This window comes from Girardinichthys multiradiatus, chromosome 8 (genome assembly GCF_021462225.1).
Source record: "Girardinichthys multiradiatus isolate DD_20200921_A chromosome 8, DD_fGirMul_XY1, whole genome shotgun sequence".
NCBI lineage: Eukaryota > Metazoa > Chordata > Actinopteri > Cyprinodontiformes > Goodeidae > Girardinichthys > Girardinichthys multiradiatus.
Genome location: NC_061801.1, coordinates 10,270,717 through 10,291,071, shown reverse-complemented (window position 1 = coordinate 10,291,071; position 20,355 = coordinate 10,270,717). Strand labels below are relative to the sequence as shown.

Below are 20,355 nucleotides of genomic sequence, written 5' to 3'. Positions count from 1 at the left end.
CCAAAAAAAGTACTTTAGACCACTGAGCAACAGTCCAGTGCTGCTTCTCTGTAGCCCAGGTCAGGCGCTTCTGCCGCTGTTTCTGGTTCAAAAGTGGCTTGACCTGGGGAATGCGGCACCTGTAGCCCATTTCCTGCACACGCCTGTGCACGGTGGCTCTGGATGTTTCTACTCCAGACTCAGTCCACTGCTTCCGCAGGTCCCCCAAGGTCTGGAAACGGCCCTTCTCCACAATCTTCCTCAGGGTCCGGTCACCTCTTCTCGTTGTGCAGCGTTTTCTGCCACACCTTTTCCTTCCCACAGACTTCCCACTGAGGTGCCTTGATACAGCACTCTGGGAACAGCCTATTCGTTCAGAAATCTCTTTCTGTGTCTTACCCTCTTGCTTGAGGGTGTCAATAGTGGCCTTCTGGACAGCAGTCAGGTCGGCAGTCTTACCCATGATTGGGGTTTTGAGTGATGAACCAGGCTGGGAGTTTTAAAGGCCTCGGGAATTTTTTGCAGGTGTTTAGAGTTAACTCGTTGATTCAGATGATTAGGTTCATAGCTCGTTTAGAGACCCTTTTAATGATATGCTAATTTTGTGAGATAGGAATTTTGGATTTTCATGAGCTGTATGCCAAAATCATCCGTATTAAGACAATAAAAGACCTGAAATATTTCAGTTAGTGTGCAATGAATCTAAAATATATGAATGTTAAATTTTCATCATGACATTGTGGAAAATAATTAACTTTATCACAATATGCTAATATTTTGAGAAGGACCTGTTTATAGTAGTTATTGCTGAATTTGGGGAAACATTCGCCTCCACATTATTAAATATGAATACGACAAGTTTAACTTGTAAAGTGTCTCGAGATTACATGTGTTGTGCATATATAAATGAACTAAATTAAATAGTTTCAAACCACTCTGATGAACACATTCAGGTCAGCTAAAACCAAATCACATTTTCTTTTTTTTCTCTGTTCATTTATTGTACGAACATGCTGTTGGATAACTGAGATGGAATGGCAAGTCATTAATCAAGGATGTAGGCAGCCAAGCAGACAACAACAGCGTCAAAGTGTGCAGATGTTCACTTATTGTGTCTGGTTTGTTTCCACAACGTTTCAGTTTTGTATGGTTCCTCCCCCACACCTTGCTCAGTGAGATGAGGATTGGAGGATGTCATGCAGCTAGAATAACCCCCTGTCACGTGGCTAAACTTTAAAGAAAGAAAGACAGCAGAGCAACCAGCACCAGGAGAAAGGATCAGGCAAAATAGGGGCGAAATCCTCAGAGGGGCCTTAAGAATTTCATTCACACTGAGGATGAAGGGAAGAATAGTGGGAAAGTAATGAAAAGTAAAGCTTAAATGCACTCACCCAAAGCCAGACACCATGCGGCAGAGGAGAAACATACTGTAGCCTTGAACAAAGGAGGAGAGGAAGGCAAAGAAGCCGTTGACGGACATGGACATGAGCAGGCACTGTTTGCGGCCCACCTTGTCTGACAGACCACCCCAGAAAAACGCTCCGAACATCATCCCCAGATACACAATGCTGCCTGCAGAGAGAGGACCCGGAAGGACACAGAAAGAAAGTAAAAAGGCATTCAAAATATCATAAAACCAATCAGAATTTATATTTACTGAAAATGAGTAAGTGCAAAGTAAGTTTCATTTACTAAAACCTACATATATATTCAGTTTTATTAAATACTTTTTCTATTTTTTTGGGACTTTTTTCATTTGTCATGATTTTTACACTGAGTAACATAATCATTGTAAAATGTAACTCATTCAAGATTGTGACTCCTCTAACCATCCCAAAAGTGTACTACGGGGGGTGAAGTGATTATGAAACATACAATTTCAATGATTTAAAAAAAATAGAACTGGGTGTACTAGTTTGACTTTATTTTAGATTTATTTATTCCAGATTTTGATAATCAATTATAAAATTTTACGTACTTGGTTAAGGTTCTCCTTGCATATTGCAAAGAAACCACCCACCTTTTTGGGTATCAATTTAGTCCCTGGTTGGGACTAAATTGCTTGGATATTTGAACAATCTTCTTATCAGCAATTGTGGAGTTGATTTTTAATTTATGAGTCTCATTCTTTCAGCATGGATGTGAATTTCCAATATGGCCCAAACATTTTCAATAGGGCTGGCAATTTCAAGAATCTAAGCTTAATCTGCCTTATTTATTCAATGAAACTGTTTTGTTGTGTGTTTGGGATTATTGTTTTGTCAGAACATCCAGCTTTAGTGTTCTTCGATCTGAAAGCCTCACAATGAGATTAGCCTAAACCGGCTCCGTTATGGTTGAGGTGAAAACACACCCTCCATTTCTGCTACCTGTATGACCCCTTCTCTTTTCCAATGGTTATGGTCAATCTGACAGAGAGAGGTATCCCAATCGTTGTGGTTTTTAGTGTAACAATGACAATCAGTGGGATCTTGATGGACCAACTGTCTACTTTTGAGGCTAGGCTTAAAACTTTCCTTTTTGATAAAGCTTATAGTTAGCATGGCTTATGTTATCCTGAGTTATCTCTGTAGTTATGCTGTTATAGGCTTATGCTGCTGGAGGACATAATGACCACTTTCACCCTCTTCGCTACATTCTTACACTACTCTCTAATTCTGCATTATTTGCTGTTATTTCAGCTTTTAACTTTATGTTCTCTCTCTTTTCTCTTCCTAGAAGCTACACTATGTCTACCTGTGACACCTTTTTGGAGAGGGGCATTGTCCAAGCTTCTGCTGGCAACAACTTAATGCTCACCCTCTACCGATGATCCACATGGCCCTGTCTTTCAGTGTTTAACCATTTCTCTCTCCTAGACATGGCAATTGACTGAGCTTTTACTGTGACTAACTATATGTGCTCTCTTTCAGACTCTAACCTTGAAAACTGGCTCAAAGTTTATCTGTTCTTTCTTTCTAGATGAAACGACTAAAGGAGCTACATCCACTAACATTTACTTTTCCTTCCCATAGAAAGTACTCCTGGATCAGTGCTTCTTTGTTCTCTTTGTGTCTCTGCTCTGTTCTCTCAAACCCCCAGTCGGTCGTGGCAGATGGCCGCTCACACTGAGCCTGGTTCTGCTGGAGGTTTCTTCCTGTTAAAAGGGAGTTTTTCCTCTCCACTGTCGCTACATGCATGCTCAGTATGAGGGATTGCTGCAAAGTCAACGCCAGTGACTGTCCACTGTCTCTACATGCTCATCCGGAAGGAGGGAATGCTGCAAGTCTCTGAATCGATGCAATCTGCTGGGTTTCCTTAGATAGAAAAACTTTTTATGCAATTTGAATAAATAACTGAATCTGACTGCACTGTTCAATGATTAGGATTAATTGGAATGTACAGGGGTTGGACAATGAAACTGAATAACTGAATAAAATGCAGTGCATGAAAAAACAGACATGTGTACCTTACAAATAATATAACAACTAAATTATCTAGAATAATCTACTCATTTTCAGGATGTTGGAGAAAGCACCCAAAATTTAAAACATAGAGAGAAACTACCTGAGACAAGTTGTAAAATGTGTATCTTATCTACAGGAGTTGGACAATGAAACTGAAACACCTGGTTTTAGACCACAATAATTTATTAGTATGGTGTAGGGCCTCCTTTTGCGGCCAATACAGCATCAATTCATCTTGGGAATGACATATACAAGTCCTGCACAGTGGTCAGAGGGATTTTAAGCCATTCTTCTTGCAGGATATTGGCCAGGTCACTATGTGATACTGGTGGAGGAAAACGTTTCCTGACTCGCTCCTCCAAAACACCCCAAAGTGGCTCAATAATATTTAGATCTGGTGACTGTGCAGGCCATGGGAGATGTTCAACTTCACTTTCATGTTCATCAAACCAATCTTTCACCAGTCTTGCTGTGTGTATTGGTGCATTGTCATCCTGATACACGGCACCGCCTTCAGGATACAATAATTGAACCATTGGATCCACATGGTCCTCAAGAATGGTTCGGTAGTCCTTGGCAGTGACGCGCCCATCTAGCACAAGTATTGGGCCAAGGGAATGCCATGATATGGCAGCTCAAATCATCACTGATCCACCCCCATGCTTCACTCTGGGCATGCAACAGTCTGGGTGGTAGGCTTCTTTGGGGCTTCTCCACACCGCAACTCTCCCGGATGTAGGGAAAACAGTAAAGGTGGACTCATCAGAGAACAATACATGTTTCACATTGTCCACATCCCAAGATTTGCGCTCCTTGCACCATTGAAACCAACGTTTGGCATTGGCATGAGTGATCAAAGGTTTGGCTATAGCAGCCCGGCCGTGTATATTGACCCTGTGGAGCTCCCGACAGACAGTTCTGATGGAAACAGGAGAGTTGAGGTGCACATTTAATTTTGCCGTGATTTGGGCAGCCGTGGTTTTATGCTTTTTGGATACAATCCGGGTTAGCACCCAAACATCCCTTTCAGACAGCTTCCTCTTGCGTCCACAGTTAATCCTGTTGGATGTGGTTCGTCCTTCTTGGTGGTATGCTGACATTACCCTGGATACCGTGGCTCTTGATACATCACAAAGACTTGCTGTCTTGGTCACAGATGCGCCAGCAAGACGTGCACCAACAATTTGTCCTCTTTTGAACTCTGGTATGTCACCCATAATGTTGTGTGCATTTCAATATTTTGAGCAAAATTGTGCTCTTACCCTGCTAATTGAACCTTCACACTCTGCTCTTACTGGTGCAATGTGCAATCAATGAATACTGGCTACCAGGCTGGTTCAATTTAGCGATGAAACCTCCCACACTAAAATGACAGGTGTTTCAGTTTCATTGTCCAACCCCTGTATGTACCTGACTTTTGTGAAGTGCCTTGAGACATGTGTTGTGAATTGGCTCTATATAAATAAACTGAACTGAATTGATTCCTTCACACATACTTTATGTCATTATGAGCAAATTGCTCAAACATCAGGTCTACAGAGTTTGTGATGGGAATTCTCTTCAAGTTAAACCTAAGCATAATGATGTCTTTGCAAGAGAAACTAATAAATCCATGCAATAAATGCATGTTTTTCCAAGCTCTTGACACACATTTTATTTTGCCATGTAGGCAGGCATATCTGAAAACATATTTTACATTGATCCAAGCATTAAGAAGTGAACCACATTTTGTGAAACATCTTGCACTTTAGGAAGCACATTTATAGTGTGCAAATTTAAAAGATGGGTGTAGAATTAAGAGGGTTTTAAAGTAAATGCTCTAAACAAAGTCTTAAAGTGACCTCCCTTGGGGGAACCTCCTAGAATACGAGGGCCACCTCCATTGTTTTGTCAATAACTTAAATTATTCATATCAAGATGAGAGAATCTTCATCAGTGCAGAAAGAGCGTTTGCATGCACAGCATGAGAATAGGTAGAGTAATTATTGGCTCATTGCTGAGATATTAAAGAAGGATCTTCATGAATTTCACATATGTCTGGTGTCTGTGAAGAAAGTTGTGACACTTATACTAAGAAGTATTGTTGCGTGTCCAAAATATACATGGCAGTTTGACTTGTTATGAACACATGTAGAAAAGCAAACATAACTAATCAGGACAATAAAGCTGAACTGTAGCTGTAAAGGTGTGAATGCTAAAATTAAGACTAAAAGAAACAAAGAAGCAAGGATGTCAGCAGGCATCTCTACCAACATGAGACACTGGAGATGTTGGCGTCTGTTTAAAACAAGCCTACAATTAGGCACTGCCAGCTACTCACAATGCAATCCAAGCTTATAGAAGTCTACATTGATAGTGCACAGAGGATCGATCACTTGAACGTGGCTCATAGCACTAAGATATACCACACTGTGACTCCAGCCCATAATGCTGTAGATCAACTCGACAGTGTTTTAAGTACACTGGGGTTTTACTATTACACTGCCAACGCCTAATGACAGTCAATATGTCTGGGTTTAGATAATCTCCAAAAACCTTTTACAACCTGACTATAAATACAAGGGAATGTGTTACAGAAACGTTTTTCAGCACCATGATGACACAGTAGTTAGTGTCTCACGTATTTCATTTCATTGGCCAGGTTTGAGTAATATGGCTTTTAATTATTCTGAGGTTTTATCACAGATTATAATATATGCTGCAAAAAAGTATGTACACACTTCAAGACTCATTATCATTTGCTTTGTTTGTCACTTGTAAATATTTTAAATCATAGAAAAATACAAATGTCAGGCAATGCTAACCTGAAAAAATATTTTTTTAAAAACAAGGGAAAGGCTGTCCAAACAAACCTGACCCTATGTGAATATGTAATTTCCTCTTTTTTAAATCAGTATTTAACTGAAAATAACCACATTTATTTGGTTCAATTTTAGCAGAAATTGCTTTAACAAAACCCATCTGATAACATGAAATGTCTCAAAAAGTAACATATCATAGGCCGATCTAAAATACTTTACAAACAGATTAGATACAAAGTGACATCTGTCAGTCTATAAAATGTTAACAGGTCATTTCTAAGACTTTGGGACTTCAGTGGACCACAGTGAGACCCACTGTCCACAAATGGAGAAAACATGAAGCAGTGGTGAATCTTCAAAGGAGTGATCAGAATTAGAGTGCAATGACTCCACCAAGTTCACCTCTGAATGGCTAAAAAAATAACAAAATGAAGGTTTTCAAGTGGTCTGGCCAAACTCATGAACTACATAAAATTGAAATGCTCTGGCATGACCTTCCTCCAAAGCTATGTAAAAGGCTCAATGCCAGTTATTGCAAACGCTTGATGGCAGATGTATTCACAGAGGGTGGCACAACCAGGTATTAGCTTTAGGTTGGCATGGGCAGCTTTTTCTTCTTTCATAAATAAAAACAACAGTTGAAAATTGCATTTCACATATACTCAGGCTATGTTTGTTAGATATAAAATATTGTTTGATAATTGGTAACATTTAAGTGTGTCATAAAATGAAAAATGGTAGAAATTCGTAAGGAGACAAATACGCTTTCACTGTGCAAGACATTACCTCTTGAATTAACCAGCAAATGTCATGGTGTTTTTATACAGACGTAGGTAAATTAGTCGGCAACCATGGCAAAGATGTGCATAGCCCAAAGAAAGAGTGATCGACACTGAGGGATCTTTTCAATCATTTCCAATGCACTCGTGTCTTCAGCTCACCTCAAAGGTTTTTTTTTTTTTTTTTTTTTTATAGAACTTGTGTGTGGGCACAAAGAATGCCTTGGGAGGAAGTTCATTTTGTTATGTTTTAAACCATATCTGCCTTGATGTGCCCATTGTTTAGGATCACTATAATGCTAAATCACTCACTGATGACTCATTTTCAGTTTTCTGGCAGAAGCCACCAGATTTTTATGTAATATCTGCTAGTATTCCAGTCACAACATCACACATCCTCCCCTGTGCCTAAAATTGTCTTAATTCACTTCAATATATCTATCCTTTGTTTCATGTTAACGGCATTTATAGTAATTGTTCCGAAAAAGTTCAAAGTGTAGCTGGAAAGCTCAGTCAAAACACCAAAACACACAGCTCCAAGAAAAGTCCCAGTAGTACTGAGCCAGCTGCAAATATTTATGTTTTGATGGTAGGACAGACATATTTTTGCCATTGCTTGTCATGTAGAGAGTGTCTTATGGTTGTTATGAAGACCTGGTGACCACAAGATGCCACTCTGCTTTTAAGATGTACTAAAACTCTGTATATTTGAGACATCCACCACTCCTAGAACTAAAGTTCTTTAAAATAAAATGACTGAAAGCTAACTATTGTTCGGTAAATTCGTCATATGAGAAATGGAGTTGTAGTTGACCCCACTGTAGTGTTCATGAATTAGGGATCTGTCTGTACGGCATCGTCCCTAAAGGAGGTTGGAGTAATGTTTTTCTCCACTCCCTTCCTCATGAGGTGGTTGTGGACAAGGGCGAGAACTGCCAAGCCAGTAAATGGTCCACTTTATTCTGTAGGTGCTAATAAAAATGCTAATGCTAGTCGTAGTGGAGATGTGATTGTTTGATGAGGCAGCAAAGGAAATAAGCTGGCAAAGGAAAGGAAGTCTTCTGTTCTTTTTCACCCGCTGCATTTGTGGTAATAGGACAGATTCACTGAAGGTAGGGGGTCTTATCATGCCACGCAGGCTTGCTGAGAGCGAGTGATTCATTACAGGTGACAGTCACAGGATCTATGCACTGCACTTGCAAAGGATGCTCCTTCAGGATATGAGGAGGCTGTACGATACGGCATCCTCTCTAACATCAAACTAAATATCAGAAATGCTGCATTCAGCACAAAAACATCTGACATCTTCTGATTTGTGTAGATACATGCGGGTGCATGTTCTGAAAGAGATGCTATCTGGGAGCGCCACCTCATTTGTTTTATGGCTCCTCTAATGCTGGGTTTGTACGTGTAATAAAGGGGGAGGGTGATAGTGATGGGGCATCTGAGACGCAATATAAAGGCTTCTGAGATTGGATTTGTGATTTCCTGGAAGGTTCAAACTCAGGTCAGACCTGAAAAAGCTTTTATGTAAATTTGCAAGGGTTAGTTAAAAGCATCCGAGCGTAGTGAGGATATTCATATATGTTTGAAGCAGTAAAGCAAACAAATACATTTTTGTTGTTTTATCCAGTGATGATACTTAAGGACTGTACTGAACAAAAATGTTAGGATCAAGCATATAGAATATAGCACATCTATAGAGTATGAAGCAGTTTGCTTTTTTACATAATTATAGCAGCATTAGTCCATGCTTTCATAAATGTAAAATTTATCGAAAATCCATCATGCAGATCCACATGGTAGATTCAAATAGGCGACCTCAACACTGTAAGCACCAGCAATGAAATGCCAACAATGTTATTTTTAAGGGAATATTTTGGAAAAGAGCCAAATCTTTCTGGGGAAATGGGGCTTAATGGTGTTTACTTGGTTATCAAATTTAGTAAAATGATGTTAGGGACACATTATTTACTGGATTGAACACTAAACCTTTCTGGGTAAATATTATTTGGCAGCAAGCATGTTCTTACCGGTTAGCAGTTGAAGCTAACAAAGGAGGCTGATAGCTTAGCGCCAGAATCAAAACACACACCTTTAAAAATATTGTCAGTAAAAGGGTTAAAACGCATAAGCGCGGACGGCGCGTTATGGCCAATCTTCTGTTTAAAATCATCCTTCAAGTAAAGTTTGTCTTAACTTTAAAAACATACAAACAAAGAACACAACCTGAGCACGCGTGCTGCAGATATTCTGCTAGCATCAAGATAGCTGAGTTCAACACAAACAAAATCAAACTTCATAAAATGAAAAACGTTTAGATCATTTCAATCTAAATCACTTCTATATTATTCTGCCCAAACACTTGGGCCTCATGAACTGTGGTGAGGAACGTTGTCCAAGGCGGCGAAGTTTGAAGAAACTTCCACAGTCTTTAAACGGTTAGCTACAGCTAACCTCCTTAGCTGTGGGGAGTGGCGGCTGTTCTGTCAGCCGGCCAAACTGCACGTTAGCGTAACCACGGTGATGCGGCTCCTGTTGGCCTTCTCTCAGGCAGGGAAAACCGCTTCACTTGGCTTGTAGAGACAGCTTCTCTACTGGGGACTTCTCTGGGACAGTTTGCTTCTGCAGGCCTCAGAGAGAAAGTAAGCAATGCTTATACCTTAATTTACCCTTTTTATGAATGAATACCAGCTTCATTCAACAGTAATTCATCAGTACATCAGTACTGAAATTGTGCATATGATCCAGTTGAAGAGTTTATGTCTGTTTGCCAGCAAAGAGACATTAGCGCAAAGAGACATTAGCGCGCGGTCTCCTCCTATCCCGATGATCACTGGCGTGGAAGAGGTCGGACCATTGTAAAGGGGGTGCTTTTATGCAGCCAGTGGTATCATTGGAAGTCCGCTGCAACAGTTTGCTTGGTTGTGCCGGAAGTAGGTTAATGCAATTTATTTAGAAAGTTCCAGGAAAGTCTGTACTGGCCTTTCACGTTGTAACCATGGCTGTGGGTCCCAACAAATCTTAAGAACTATTCGGGCTCTTTTAAGTGAGCCAAAAGAAACAGTTCTCTAAAAGGAACTGGAGTTCCCATCACTATTCCTGGGTTCATTCTCCAATGTAGTCATGTTGGGGCTTGCTGGTTCAAGTTGACCCATCGTCAGTCTGTCTTCTTGTCAATCATTCTTGGCAATCATGGTGGACAATGTAAGAGTTTTCAGGTCCTTGGAGGATATACACAGTTAAGCCCAGAATTATTGCTGCCCCTGGAGGTGTTAGGATTTATGCGATCTTTTAATTTACCAACATGTTTCTTCTGACCATAAGTAAGGCTTATGATTTGGAGTGGCCTAGCCTGAATTAAATCTTACAGAAAATCTGTGGAAGGAGTTAAAGATTAGGGCAGTGGCGTGCACAGACATTTTGGGGGCCAGGTGCTCAGGTGGGAAAAAGGGCACCTTGTGCGGCACATGGAGTGGTCGGTTGCCTTTGTAGTGTGAGATTTATTACAGGCACAACATGAACATAATTTATATGTATTACTACGCACCCCCAAAACAAACTGTCCTGTGGGTTGAAGGGAAATGACCACCCAGGAAAAAAAAACTCAAAACAAGAATGCATTTGACAAAATTCTTAAGATTAATAAGGCAACAAAATTATCATAGACTGATTTAAAGTTAGATTACTGATTCACAACCTGAACTTCCTGAGTCAAATTTGAAATTTACGTTATCCTTCATTTTTTTTTTCTTTTTACACACTGAGCACAGCTGTTTGTCTTGACTATATCATTCTGTACTTTTATCACAAAATGTCTTCTACACCAAATAACCTTATGTTGTAGCAAAGCAGATTACACTGCCAAATTTACCAGGTAGGTCACACTAAATGAGTTATCTTCAGTAACCAGTGACCATTCTACAGTGTAAATCAACTATACCCAGAAAATGAGTTATAAAATCTTTATAGTCAAAATGAACCCAACATCAGAGAATATGATCATAAGAAGAATCATCTATACTTCTGCATGTAGCCAGTGTGATATATGACAGAAATTATTCTTAGAGAATAACAATTAATGAGATTACAAGTCCTGAGAACTGATAAGATGTCTGCTATTTAGAAATTAAAATATTCTGATCACAACATCATTTTTATACACACAGAAGTAGAAAATACAACTTAGCCTACATGCACCACATTTACTGAACTTTATTAAAGGTATTTTAGTAGTGTATTAATTGTAACATTAACCAGCTCATTAGGCCCTTGTGATGGCCACACCTGCAGCCACACAGTTGGTAACCCCACACACAAACACTTTTTCATTTTGAGTTTTCATATACACATTCACTGCAGCAAAAATACATGGGTTTCTGTTTATATTTTCATTTGACAATATTGAAATACATTAGTTCTAATTGTAGCGCGCACATTTGGTTAACTTTTGTATATTTAATTTTGTCAAATATTTAACATTTTCTGTGTTTTCTTTACTGGTGCTGTGGGGGAGTACCTTGAACAGAAGCAATGGACTCTGGCTGGCACACTCAAATTCCAGATTGACTGATTGGGTGATACCATCTGGAGTTCCACCATGGGGGAAGACCATGGAGTCTTTATTCTAATTTTCTCATAAGTTCTCTTTGTTTTTGTGATTTGCTTATTTTGTTTAGTTATTAGTCATTCAAGTACATTTTTAAGCTAACTGTGTTTAATTATTTTTGCCAGTTAAATTTCTGTATATGTTTTCCTTCCCTTTTCCTCAGTGTGTTAGTCTGGTCTGATCAGCCAGTATTTAGGTCCCCTTTGTTTGTTGTGTAGGAGGTCAGTTTGTTTGTTTGAGCAGTTAGTTTGAGGTTTTGTTATGTTTAACCCTGATTTTTTTGTCATGAGTTTAGCTTCTTTATTGGACCTCTTTTAAGGGCACTGTAACAGTTATTTGAATTTTGTTAGTTTGGGGAAATAAAACCCATGTTCTTTGAAAATTATTACTGTGTCCTCATGCCTGACTGGCTTGGTCCCTCACACATGGTGTCAGGAGTGGGATTTGCCAGTTGAGGACACAGTTTTTTTTGTTTTTGGCAGTTTTCTTAAGCCCAGTTTTTGTTTTTTTTTTGCTTTTTTTGACTCTCCATGTTTTTTTCTTTTTGACCATGCACCGTGGAGCCAGGAAAAACGAACCAGAGACCCAACTAACAGAGGAACCATGTGCTGGAGAAGAGGAAATGGAGGCTGGAGCTTCGGCAATGGCAGCAGACACTGGGGGTGAAGATGATAAAGAACCAACACTGAGAGACCTGACTGGGATTTTGCAGGCGTTCATGGGCCAGCAGGAGGCATGGGAGGTAAAATTAAACCAAGAATGTGAGATACAGGAACAGTGGTTTAAAGCCTTAAAACATTAGTTTCAGCTACTACAAATGGAAGTGCAGGCCTGCACATCTCCACTCCCTGAACCCTCTTCAACTAATCCAGAAACATGGGAGGATGACTATGAAGTTGTTCAGCGGGCCCAGGTTATATCTGCACCAGTCAATATATCTTCAGGTCAGTCGCAATTTTCTCTTGAGCCAAAGTTGCAGAAATTGAGTGGAGTGAAGATGATATTGAACATTTCCTTGTGACATTTGAAAGAATTGCAGCTGACTGTAGATGGCCAAAAGCAGACTGGGTTTTTCAGCTTATTCCTCTCCTTACGGGTAAGGCAAGAAGTGCCTATGTTCATATGGATGTTGATGAGACACTAAATTGTGATAATGTGAAAACAGCAATTTTGAAGAAGTATGACATTAATCCAGAGACCTATAGACAAAGGTTTCGTTCCCTGTATGTTTATCCTGATGAGAACCCCAAAGAGCTGTATGTGAGGCTAAATGAGTTGTTTGGGAAATGGATTCTACCCAGAGGTAAAACAGTGGAAGAAGTTGGTGAAATATTAATCCTGGAACAGTATTTAAGAATGTTGTCCCCTGAGCTCCAGGTGTGGATAAAAGAGCATGATCTGAAATCAGCTGCAGAAGCCTCCACCTTTGCTGATGTGTTTGTGGCTGCTCGAAGGAAGGGCCAGACATGGAGTAACACTTCCTTTAAAGACAAGGACACCTGCAGGCCAGCTCCATCTCGGCATCAACAGAGTTCAGCAACAGGTGTGAGTAAAATACCTGCCAGAAATGAACTGCCTGCAAATATTCATAATAAATTTAATAAAATAATTCCAGTTTGTTACCTTTGTGGGCTGGAAGGGCACATCAAACCTATGTGTCCACAAAACCCTTTAAAACTAACCCAGATGTGCTTTGTGCCATGCCAAGACTTGGATGTAAAACAAGAAAAGGGATTTCCAATGAGAATGACCACAGTAAAAATCAATGGGAGAAGACATAAAGCCTTGATAGATACTGGCAGTACTCAGACCTTGGTTCACAGACTACTTGTACCAAGTACCATGTGTACTTATGAGACCATCCCAATCTGTTGTGTGCATGGTGATGAGAAGCCTTACCCTACAGCTGACATATTTATTGAAGTACAAGGACAACCGTATTTATTGAATGTAAGTGTGGCTAATAACCTGCCATTCCCAGTAGTTTTGGGTGAAGACCTGCCAGTGCTCTATGATTTGTTAAAACCAGCAAAAGACTGTAATGTGACTATTACGAGGACCAAAGCTAAAGAAGTGAATGAGCATCTTCCAACTTTGAGTACCTTACCTTTCTTTGATGCTGACTTAGAAACTAAACCCAGGAGATCTAAGAAATCAAGAAGTCAAAGAAAGCAAGAGAAGTTTAGAGGTACTGTTGTAAATTTGCCAGATGAGGCTACCCCTGATGAACCATTGGGATTTCAAATGCCAATAAACATAATTCAAGTGCAACAAAAGGACCCAGCGCTGTCAGCCTTTTTTTTTTTTTTGAGAGCTAAGCAGAAGGATTCAGAGGGTGAGCTTGGCAACAACAAAGAGGGGTATTTTTTACAGAACGGCATACTTTACCATCGGTGTGCTCAGGCCAAGCGGCTAGTGGTCCCTCAAGAGGCCCGAGATGTTGTACTTAATCTGAGCCACTCCATTCCCTGGGCTGGCCACCTAGGGAAACACAAGACCACTAGTCGTATTAAGCGTTACTTCCACTGGCCTGGCCTACGTTCAGATGTTGCAAAATTCTGCAAGAGCTGCCCCCAGTGTCAGAAGACATCAATTAAAAGCCCCTCCAGAGTTCCACTTCAGCCTATGCCTGTTATAGGCACACCATTTGAACGTCTCGGAAAGGACATTGTTGGACCCCTAGAAAAAAGCCACACAGGGTATCGGTATATGTTGGTAGTCACAGATTATGCAACCAAATACCCTGAAGTTTTTCCATTGAAAACAATAAAGGCAAAAGCTGTAGCCTTCTCTTTAATACAGTTATTTTCAAGAGTGGGGTTTCCTCGTGAAATTCTCACAGATCAAGGAACTAATTTTATGTCTGTTTTATTGAAACAGGTATATAAACTGTTGGGGATTAGAAGTGTGAGGACCACCCCATACCATCCCCAAACAGATGGGTTAACAGAGCGGTTTAACCAGACCCTGAAACAAATGCTTCGTAAGTTTGTGGATGAAACAGGCTCTGACTGGGATCAGTGGTTGCCCTACCTCCTGTTTGCTTATAGGGAAGTTCCCCAGGCCTCCACTGGGTTCTCACCTTTTGAACTCCTATATGGTTATGAGGTCAGGGGCCCTCTTACCCTGTTAAAGGAGATGTGGGAAGGGACCCAAGAAGGAGAGAATCCAGTTAATGTCATTTCTTATGTCCTACAGATGAGGGAGAAACTGAAAAAAATGAGTGCATTAGCTCAAACACATATGGCAGTTGTACAACTGTCCCAAAAAGCTTGGTATGATCGTTCAGCAAGGGAAAGACGTTTTGAACCAGGTCAAAAGGTGCTGGTAATGTTGCCTACAAATGATGGTAAGCTTCTGGCAAAGTGGCAGGGTCCCTTTGAAGTGCAGAAGAAGTTAGGTCCAACAACCTACCAGGTTGCCACCCCGGGACACCAACGATCTACCAAAGTGCTGCATGTAAATCTGCTTAAAGAGTGGGTCCCATGATCTGGGAAAGAAGCAGATGTCTTGTTCATCCGGCGTGTGGAAGAGGATGAAGAAACTGATGAATACTTGCCATCACAGTCTGCTTCCAACGTGGATCTGAGCCACCTCACTGACGACCAATGCCATGTGGTAAAAACTCTCATAACTTCAGATGTATTCCAAGAATTTCCGGGTCGCACAAATTTGGTGGAACATAACATTGTCTTAAAAGAGAAGGCGCCAGTCAGACGCATGAGTTACAGTGTTCCTGAACGTCTTCAGGGAGCACTGAAGAAAGAAGTGGACCTCATGCTGTCCTTGGGAATTATTTGGCCCTCAAAACGTGAGTGGTGCAATCCAGTTGTTCTCTTTCCCAAGAAAGATGGAACCATAAGGTTTTGTATTGATTTCAGGTATCTGAACTCTGTTTCAAAATTTGATTCATACCCTACACCACGAATGGATGAACTGATAGAGCGTCTGGGGAAAGCTAAATATTTATCCACCATTGACCTCTCTAAGGGTTATTGGCAGGTTGTTCTTGGTGAAGGCTCACAGGAGTTAACAGTTTTCCGCACATCCTGGGGGCTGTTTGAGTTCACTGTCCTGCCATTTGGTCTACATGGAGCCCCTGCCACTTTTCAAAGACTGATGGACCAGGTACTGTGTGGTCTTGCTGATTATGCCAGTGCATATCTTGATGACATTGTAATTTACAGTGGAACCTGGGAAGAACACCTGAAACATCTAAGGATGGTTTTGGACCGACTGAAGACGGCAGGTCTTACAATCAACCCAGCAAAGTGTTCCCTGGCCAAGACTGAGACACAGTATCTTGGTTTCACAGTTGGAGGTGGTGTTATAAAGCCACAAGTTGATAAAGTTAGAGCTATTGCATCTGCTCTGCTTCCACAGACTAAAAAGCAGCTGAGATCCTTCCTTGGGTTGGCCAGCTTCTACAATCGCTTTATTGCAAACTTTTCAGCTAGAGCAGCTGCCTTGACGGATTTGACAGGTTTGCGGTGCCCAAACCAGGTTCAGTGGAGTCAAGAAGCAGTTGCAGCTTTTCGAGACATCCAGCAATCTCTGAGTAAGAATCCAGTTCTCCATAGCCCAGATTTTGGAAAGGATTTTGTATTGCCAACAGATGCTTCTGAAAGGGGTGTTGGAGCAGTACTTCTACAGGGCTCACTAGAGGACCAGCATCCCATAGCCTACATCAGTCGCAAGCTACTACCCCGAGAAGAGCGCTATGCCACAGTGGAGAAGGAAGCTTTGGCTATCAAATGGGCACTCGATTCCTTCAAATACTACCTTCTTGGGAGAGAGTTTATCTTGCAGACTGACCACAAGGCACTTCAACGGCTGAGCTGCATGAAAGACACTAATGGAAGAATCACGCGGTAGTACCTGGCTATGCAACCTTATCGGTTTAAGGTCCAGCACATCCCTGGGAAAGAGAATGTGACAGCTGACTTTCTCTCTCGCTGTCCTAGTGGCAGTTTCAAAGAGGGTGTGTGTGTGATGGCCACACCTGCAGCCACACAGTCGGTAACCCCCCACACAAACACTTTTTCATTTTGAGTTTTCACATACACATTCACTGCAGCAAAAATACATGGGTTTCTGTTTATATTTTCATTTGACAATATTGAAATACATTAGTTCTAATTGTAGCGTGCACATTTGGTTAACTTTTGTATATTTAATTTTGTCAAATATTTAACATTTTCTGTGTTTTCTTTACTGGTGCTGTGGGGGAGTACCTTGAACAGAAGCAATGGACTCTGGCTGGCACACTCAAATTCCAGATTGATTGATTGGGTGATACCATCTGGAGTTCCACCATGGGGGAAGACCATGGAGTCTTTATTCTAATTTTTGCATAAGTTCTCTTTGTTTTTGTGATTTGCTTATTTTGTTTAGTTATTAGTCATTCAAGTACATTTTTAAGCTAACTGTGTTTAGTTATTTTTGCCAGTTTAATTTCTGTATATGTTTTCCTTCCCTTTTCCTCAGTGTGTTAGTTTGGTCTGATCAGCCAGTATTTAGGTCCCATTTGTTTGTTGTGTAGGAGGTCAGTTTGTTTGTTTGAGCAGTTAGTTTGAGGTTTTGTTATGTTTAACCCTGATTTTTTTTGTCTTGAGTTTAGCTTCTTTATTGGACCTCTTTTAAGGGCACTGTAACAGTTATTTGAATTTTGTTTGGGGAAATAAAACCCATGTTCTTTGAAAATTACTGTGTCCTCATGCTTGACTGGCTTGGTCCCTCACAGCCCTATTTCCAATAAAAAAAAAAAAAACATGAGTCAAACAGAAGTCATCATGGACCGTAATAGCAAATGTAATACCGACCTCTATGAGATAGATTTGAATTTATTTTTTTCTTCTAATTTAATCTAAGAGTTAAATCGTAGACATTCTCCTGGCGCATGGTGGTGGCCATAGAATACATAGCGGGTAAAGGTATGCCATTCATTGGCCTGTTCTGTTTAGATAAAATGGTGGCAGGTGAAGTTTTAACTTTTTCATCTGAAGTTTAGGAAGCAAGTATATTCATTTTTTTTGTTTCCTGGATGGTTAGCCGGCCTGTCGGCAGGGCAGGGCAGGGCTCTATCTGACGGAGTGGAGGAGAGAAGAGGTAAGCTGGACCAGCGCAGGTCCAATTTCTGTTGAGAGACACACGAGGTGGGACACGTGTGTTGGCGAGGGGGGGATTTCAAAATGTGGGGCACTGGTATTATAGGCCTTTTAAATTCAGAAATTTTACCTTGGGCCCCACACTATACACTGTAAAAAAAAAATAATAATAAATTTCAGGAGGGTACTTTTTTCTCCAAAGGATAAAAGGGCAGGTGCTCTAGCACCACCTAGCGTCTATATGTGCACGTCCCTGGATTAGGGTGATGGCAAGAAGGCCTTCTGAGATGGAGCAATGCAAAGACATTAGAAATAAGATGAAAAGATGTCATTTGTTACCACAAATTCAAGCTAGGGCTTCACAGTAATTATTGAAAGGATCACAATGCAAGTAAAAAGTTTAATGGTATCTTTTTGTAAAGAAAGAGGAGGCAGCGCATGTGTTAATTTTATTAATGCTAAACTGCTCTTAAGATGTTTTCAGTGGCCTTGGTGCATGGTGCTTTTTTTCAACATTAATTAGCTTTTATGTCTAAGTGTAATTCTCTCCTGACATTTCAGTTTCCGCTCTGTTTTTCTCTCCTCGTAGCCATGCAACGTCCTGACATGGATGAGAGGAGAAAGCAGGCAGACAGACGGCCTGCTTCACAGGCGAGTCAAGCGCTTATTTCCTCAATTGGAACATTCAAGACATTTAGTAAGAGCTTTAAGATTCCAACAGCTGAAGGGAACCCCAGAAGACCATGTGTGACTGATGGATGGGCTGAAGCAGGGGGTGAGACAGACAAGGAGTGGCAATGAGGGAGAAGAAAATCCCTCAGGAGCAAAGCACAGTCCTCAGACATTAATTACATTAACACCTGCTAATTTGTTTTTCCTTTTGTTGGAGTTTAGTTACACCAACTGTGAATGCTATCAATGCTCTATCTAGCCATTGAAAGCATACACAGCAGCCCTATTCTCAAAAGCATGATGCTACCATCACCGTTTCACAATTAGAATGGTGTTTTAAGGGTATTGTGCAATGCAAGTTTATGCCACACATAGTTTACATTTAAGTGAAAGCTTAAGTTTGGTCTCAACTGACCGGAGCATCTTCTTCCACATGTTTGCTGTGTCCCCCACATGGCTTGTGGCAAACTACATGATTTGCAGGCTCTCCCACCTGAGCTGTGAACCTCTGCAGCTTCTCTACAGTTACTATAACACTCTAGCTGCTTTTCTGATTATTACTCTCCCTGCCCTGCCTTTCAGTTTATGTCAATAACCATGTCCTGGTAGGTTTGCAGTTGAGTCATATTACTATACCTGACCCTACTGTGTGTTGGCCAATTACAAAAAAAATCCCCCAAAAATAAACTGAAGATATCCGTTTTAATGAGAAAATATGAAAAAGCTCAAGGGGTACTTTTGTAAGCTTGTCTTTAAGCATATTTTATTTCTATCCTATTTTTTGTAGTCCAGTCTCATTATTAGTTGAATTACCAATGAAGATGTTCATTTTCAGATAGTTTTTGTTTTTTGCTTTTGCATTCACAAATTAAAAAAGCTTTGAAATTTAGCCAATCACACCTTTATTTTTATTTATTAGTTTCTGAGAATTATGAGCCTAATGTTTGAATAAAACATTCAAATTGAAATGAAATTAATGGGCAAAATCTGTGTCGTTTTGGTAAAGCTAGCATGAGAAATAATCTGAGAGAAAATGTGAATTTTAACAATGTCCCCAAGCTTTTTCCTAAGTTGCAGCTTTATTCCTCTGAAGATTTCTCTCTCTGCATAATGAGATCTAGATTAACTCTGGTCCTAAAGAAATAATCCTGTAGGCAACATGCAGAGTTTTTCTTTGAGGCATGATATGGTTGAAAGTTTTATCTCTGACAGTGAACAAAGAGCCAGTTGCAAAATTTAAAATGATGGCAAAACCAGCATTTATTGAACAAAACAGCAGTCCCCTCAAGAACAGTAGTTCAGACCAGGCATGTAACAGTACACAAGTCATAGTTCAGTATATATCTTGGTTCTGAAGTCACATGTCCAAACAACATTAAAATACACGGTGTCATATCCACAGAGTTGTGTGCAGGTTGTTGTTTGTGTGTCTCTCCGAACTCCTCTTATCACACAGTGTGATAAGACGGTGTCACGGTTTTGAAAAGCTTGTCACCTGGTTGTCTTTTCTAAGCTTATTTTCTGCTGGTGAAACTGCTAGGCTCCTCATACACCATGTCTTCAGACTCCAGAGGCCTCTGAAATTGTTTCCGATCAAGGTCCCTATTCCATTGCCCAAGTTTAGAAAGACTTTCGTACCCCTCCTGGAGCTAATTCCAGACTCTAATCTGGGCTCCATCCTCAAACCAAAAGTCAGTATGAGTGTATGAACCAGGAACTAGAGAGCACCCTTCGCTGTGTTTGTGTTTACATTCCAGCATCCTGGAGCCAACATCTTGCACACATCTTGGGCAAAATATGCTCAAAATTCCCACATCTCTGCAGCCTCTCGCCTTTCTTCTTTTGAATCTTTTCTTAGTTACCAGCCATCTCTCTTGCCTTTTTCCTTCCCTGACTCTATCATTCCTTCCATTAAGACTCACCCCATTGTTGCCATACATTCTGGAACCGGACCAAGGAACT

General features: G+C 40.6%; 2 protein-coding genes across 2 annotated transcripts in view; one reads left to right on the top strand and one right to left on the bottom strand.

The window, feature by feature from the left end:
• The window catches only part of LOC124873099 (synaptic vesicle glycoprotein 2C-like), a 106,674-nt gene that overhangs the window by 47,605 nt on the left and 38,714 nt on the right, over positions 1 to 20,355 (bottom strand). The window contains exon 3 of the mRNA XM_047373622.1: positions 1,371 to 1,551. Coding sequence (XP_047229578.1) covers positions 1,371 to 1,551 — 181 coding nt within the window. The remainder of the gene's footprint in view (positions 1 to 1,370; positions 1,552 to 20,355) is intronic.
• Positions 11,715 to 17,317, top strand: LOC124873098. Its single transcript, XM_047373621.1, has one exon. It carries the CDS (start codon positions 12,737 to 12,739, stop codon positions 15,101 to 15,103), a length of 2,367 nt encoding a protein of 788 aa, XP_047229577.1. The 5' UTR covers positions 11,715 to 12,736; the 3' UTR covers positions 15,104 to 17,317.

Excerpts from the sequence above, each read along its gene's own strand:
- LOC124873098 (XM_047373621.1), top strand. The coding sequence starts at position 12,737 with ATGGATGTTGATGAGACACTAAATTGTGATAATGTGAAAACAGCAATT.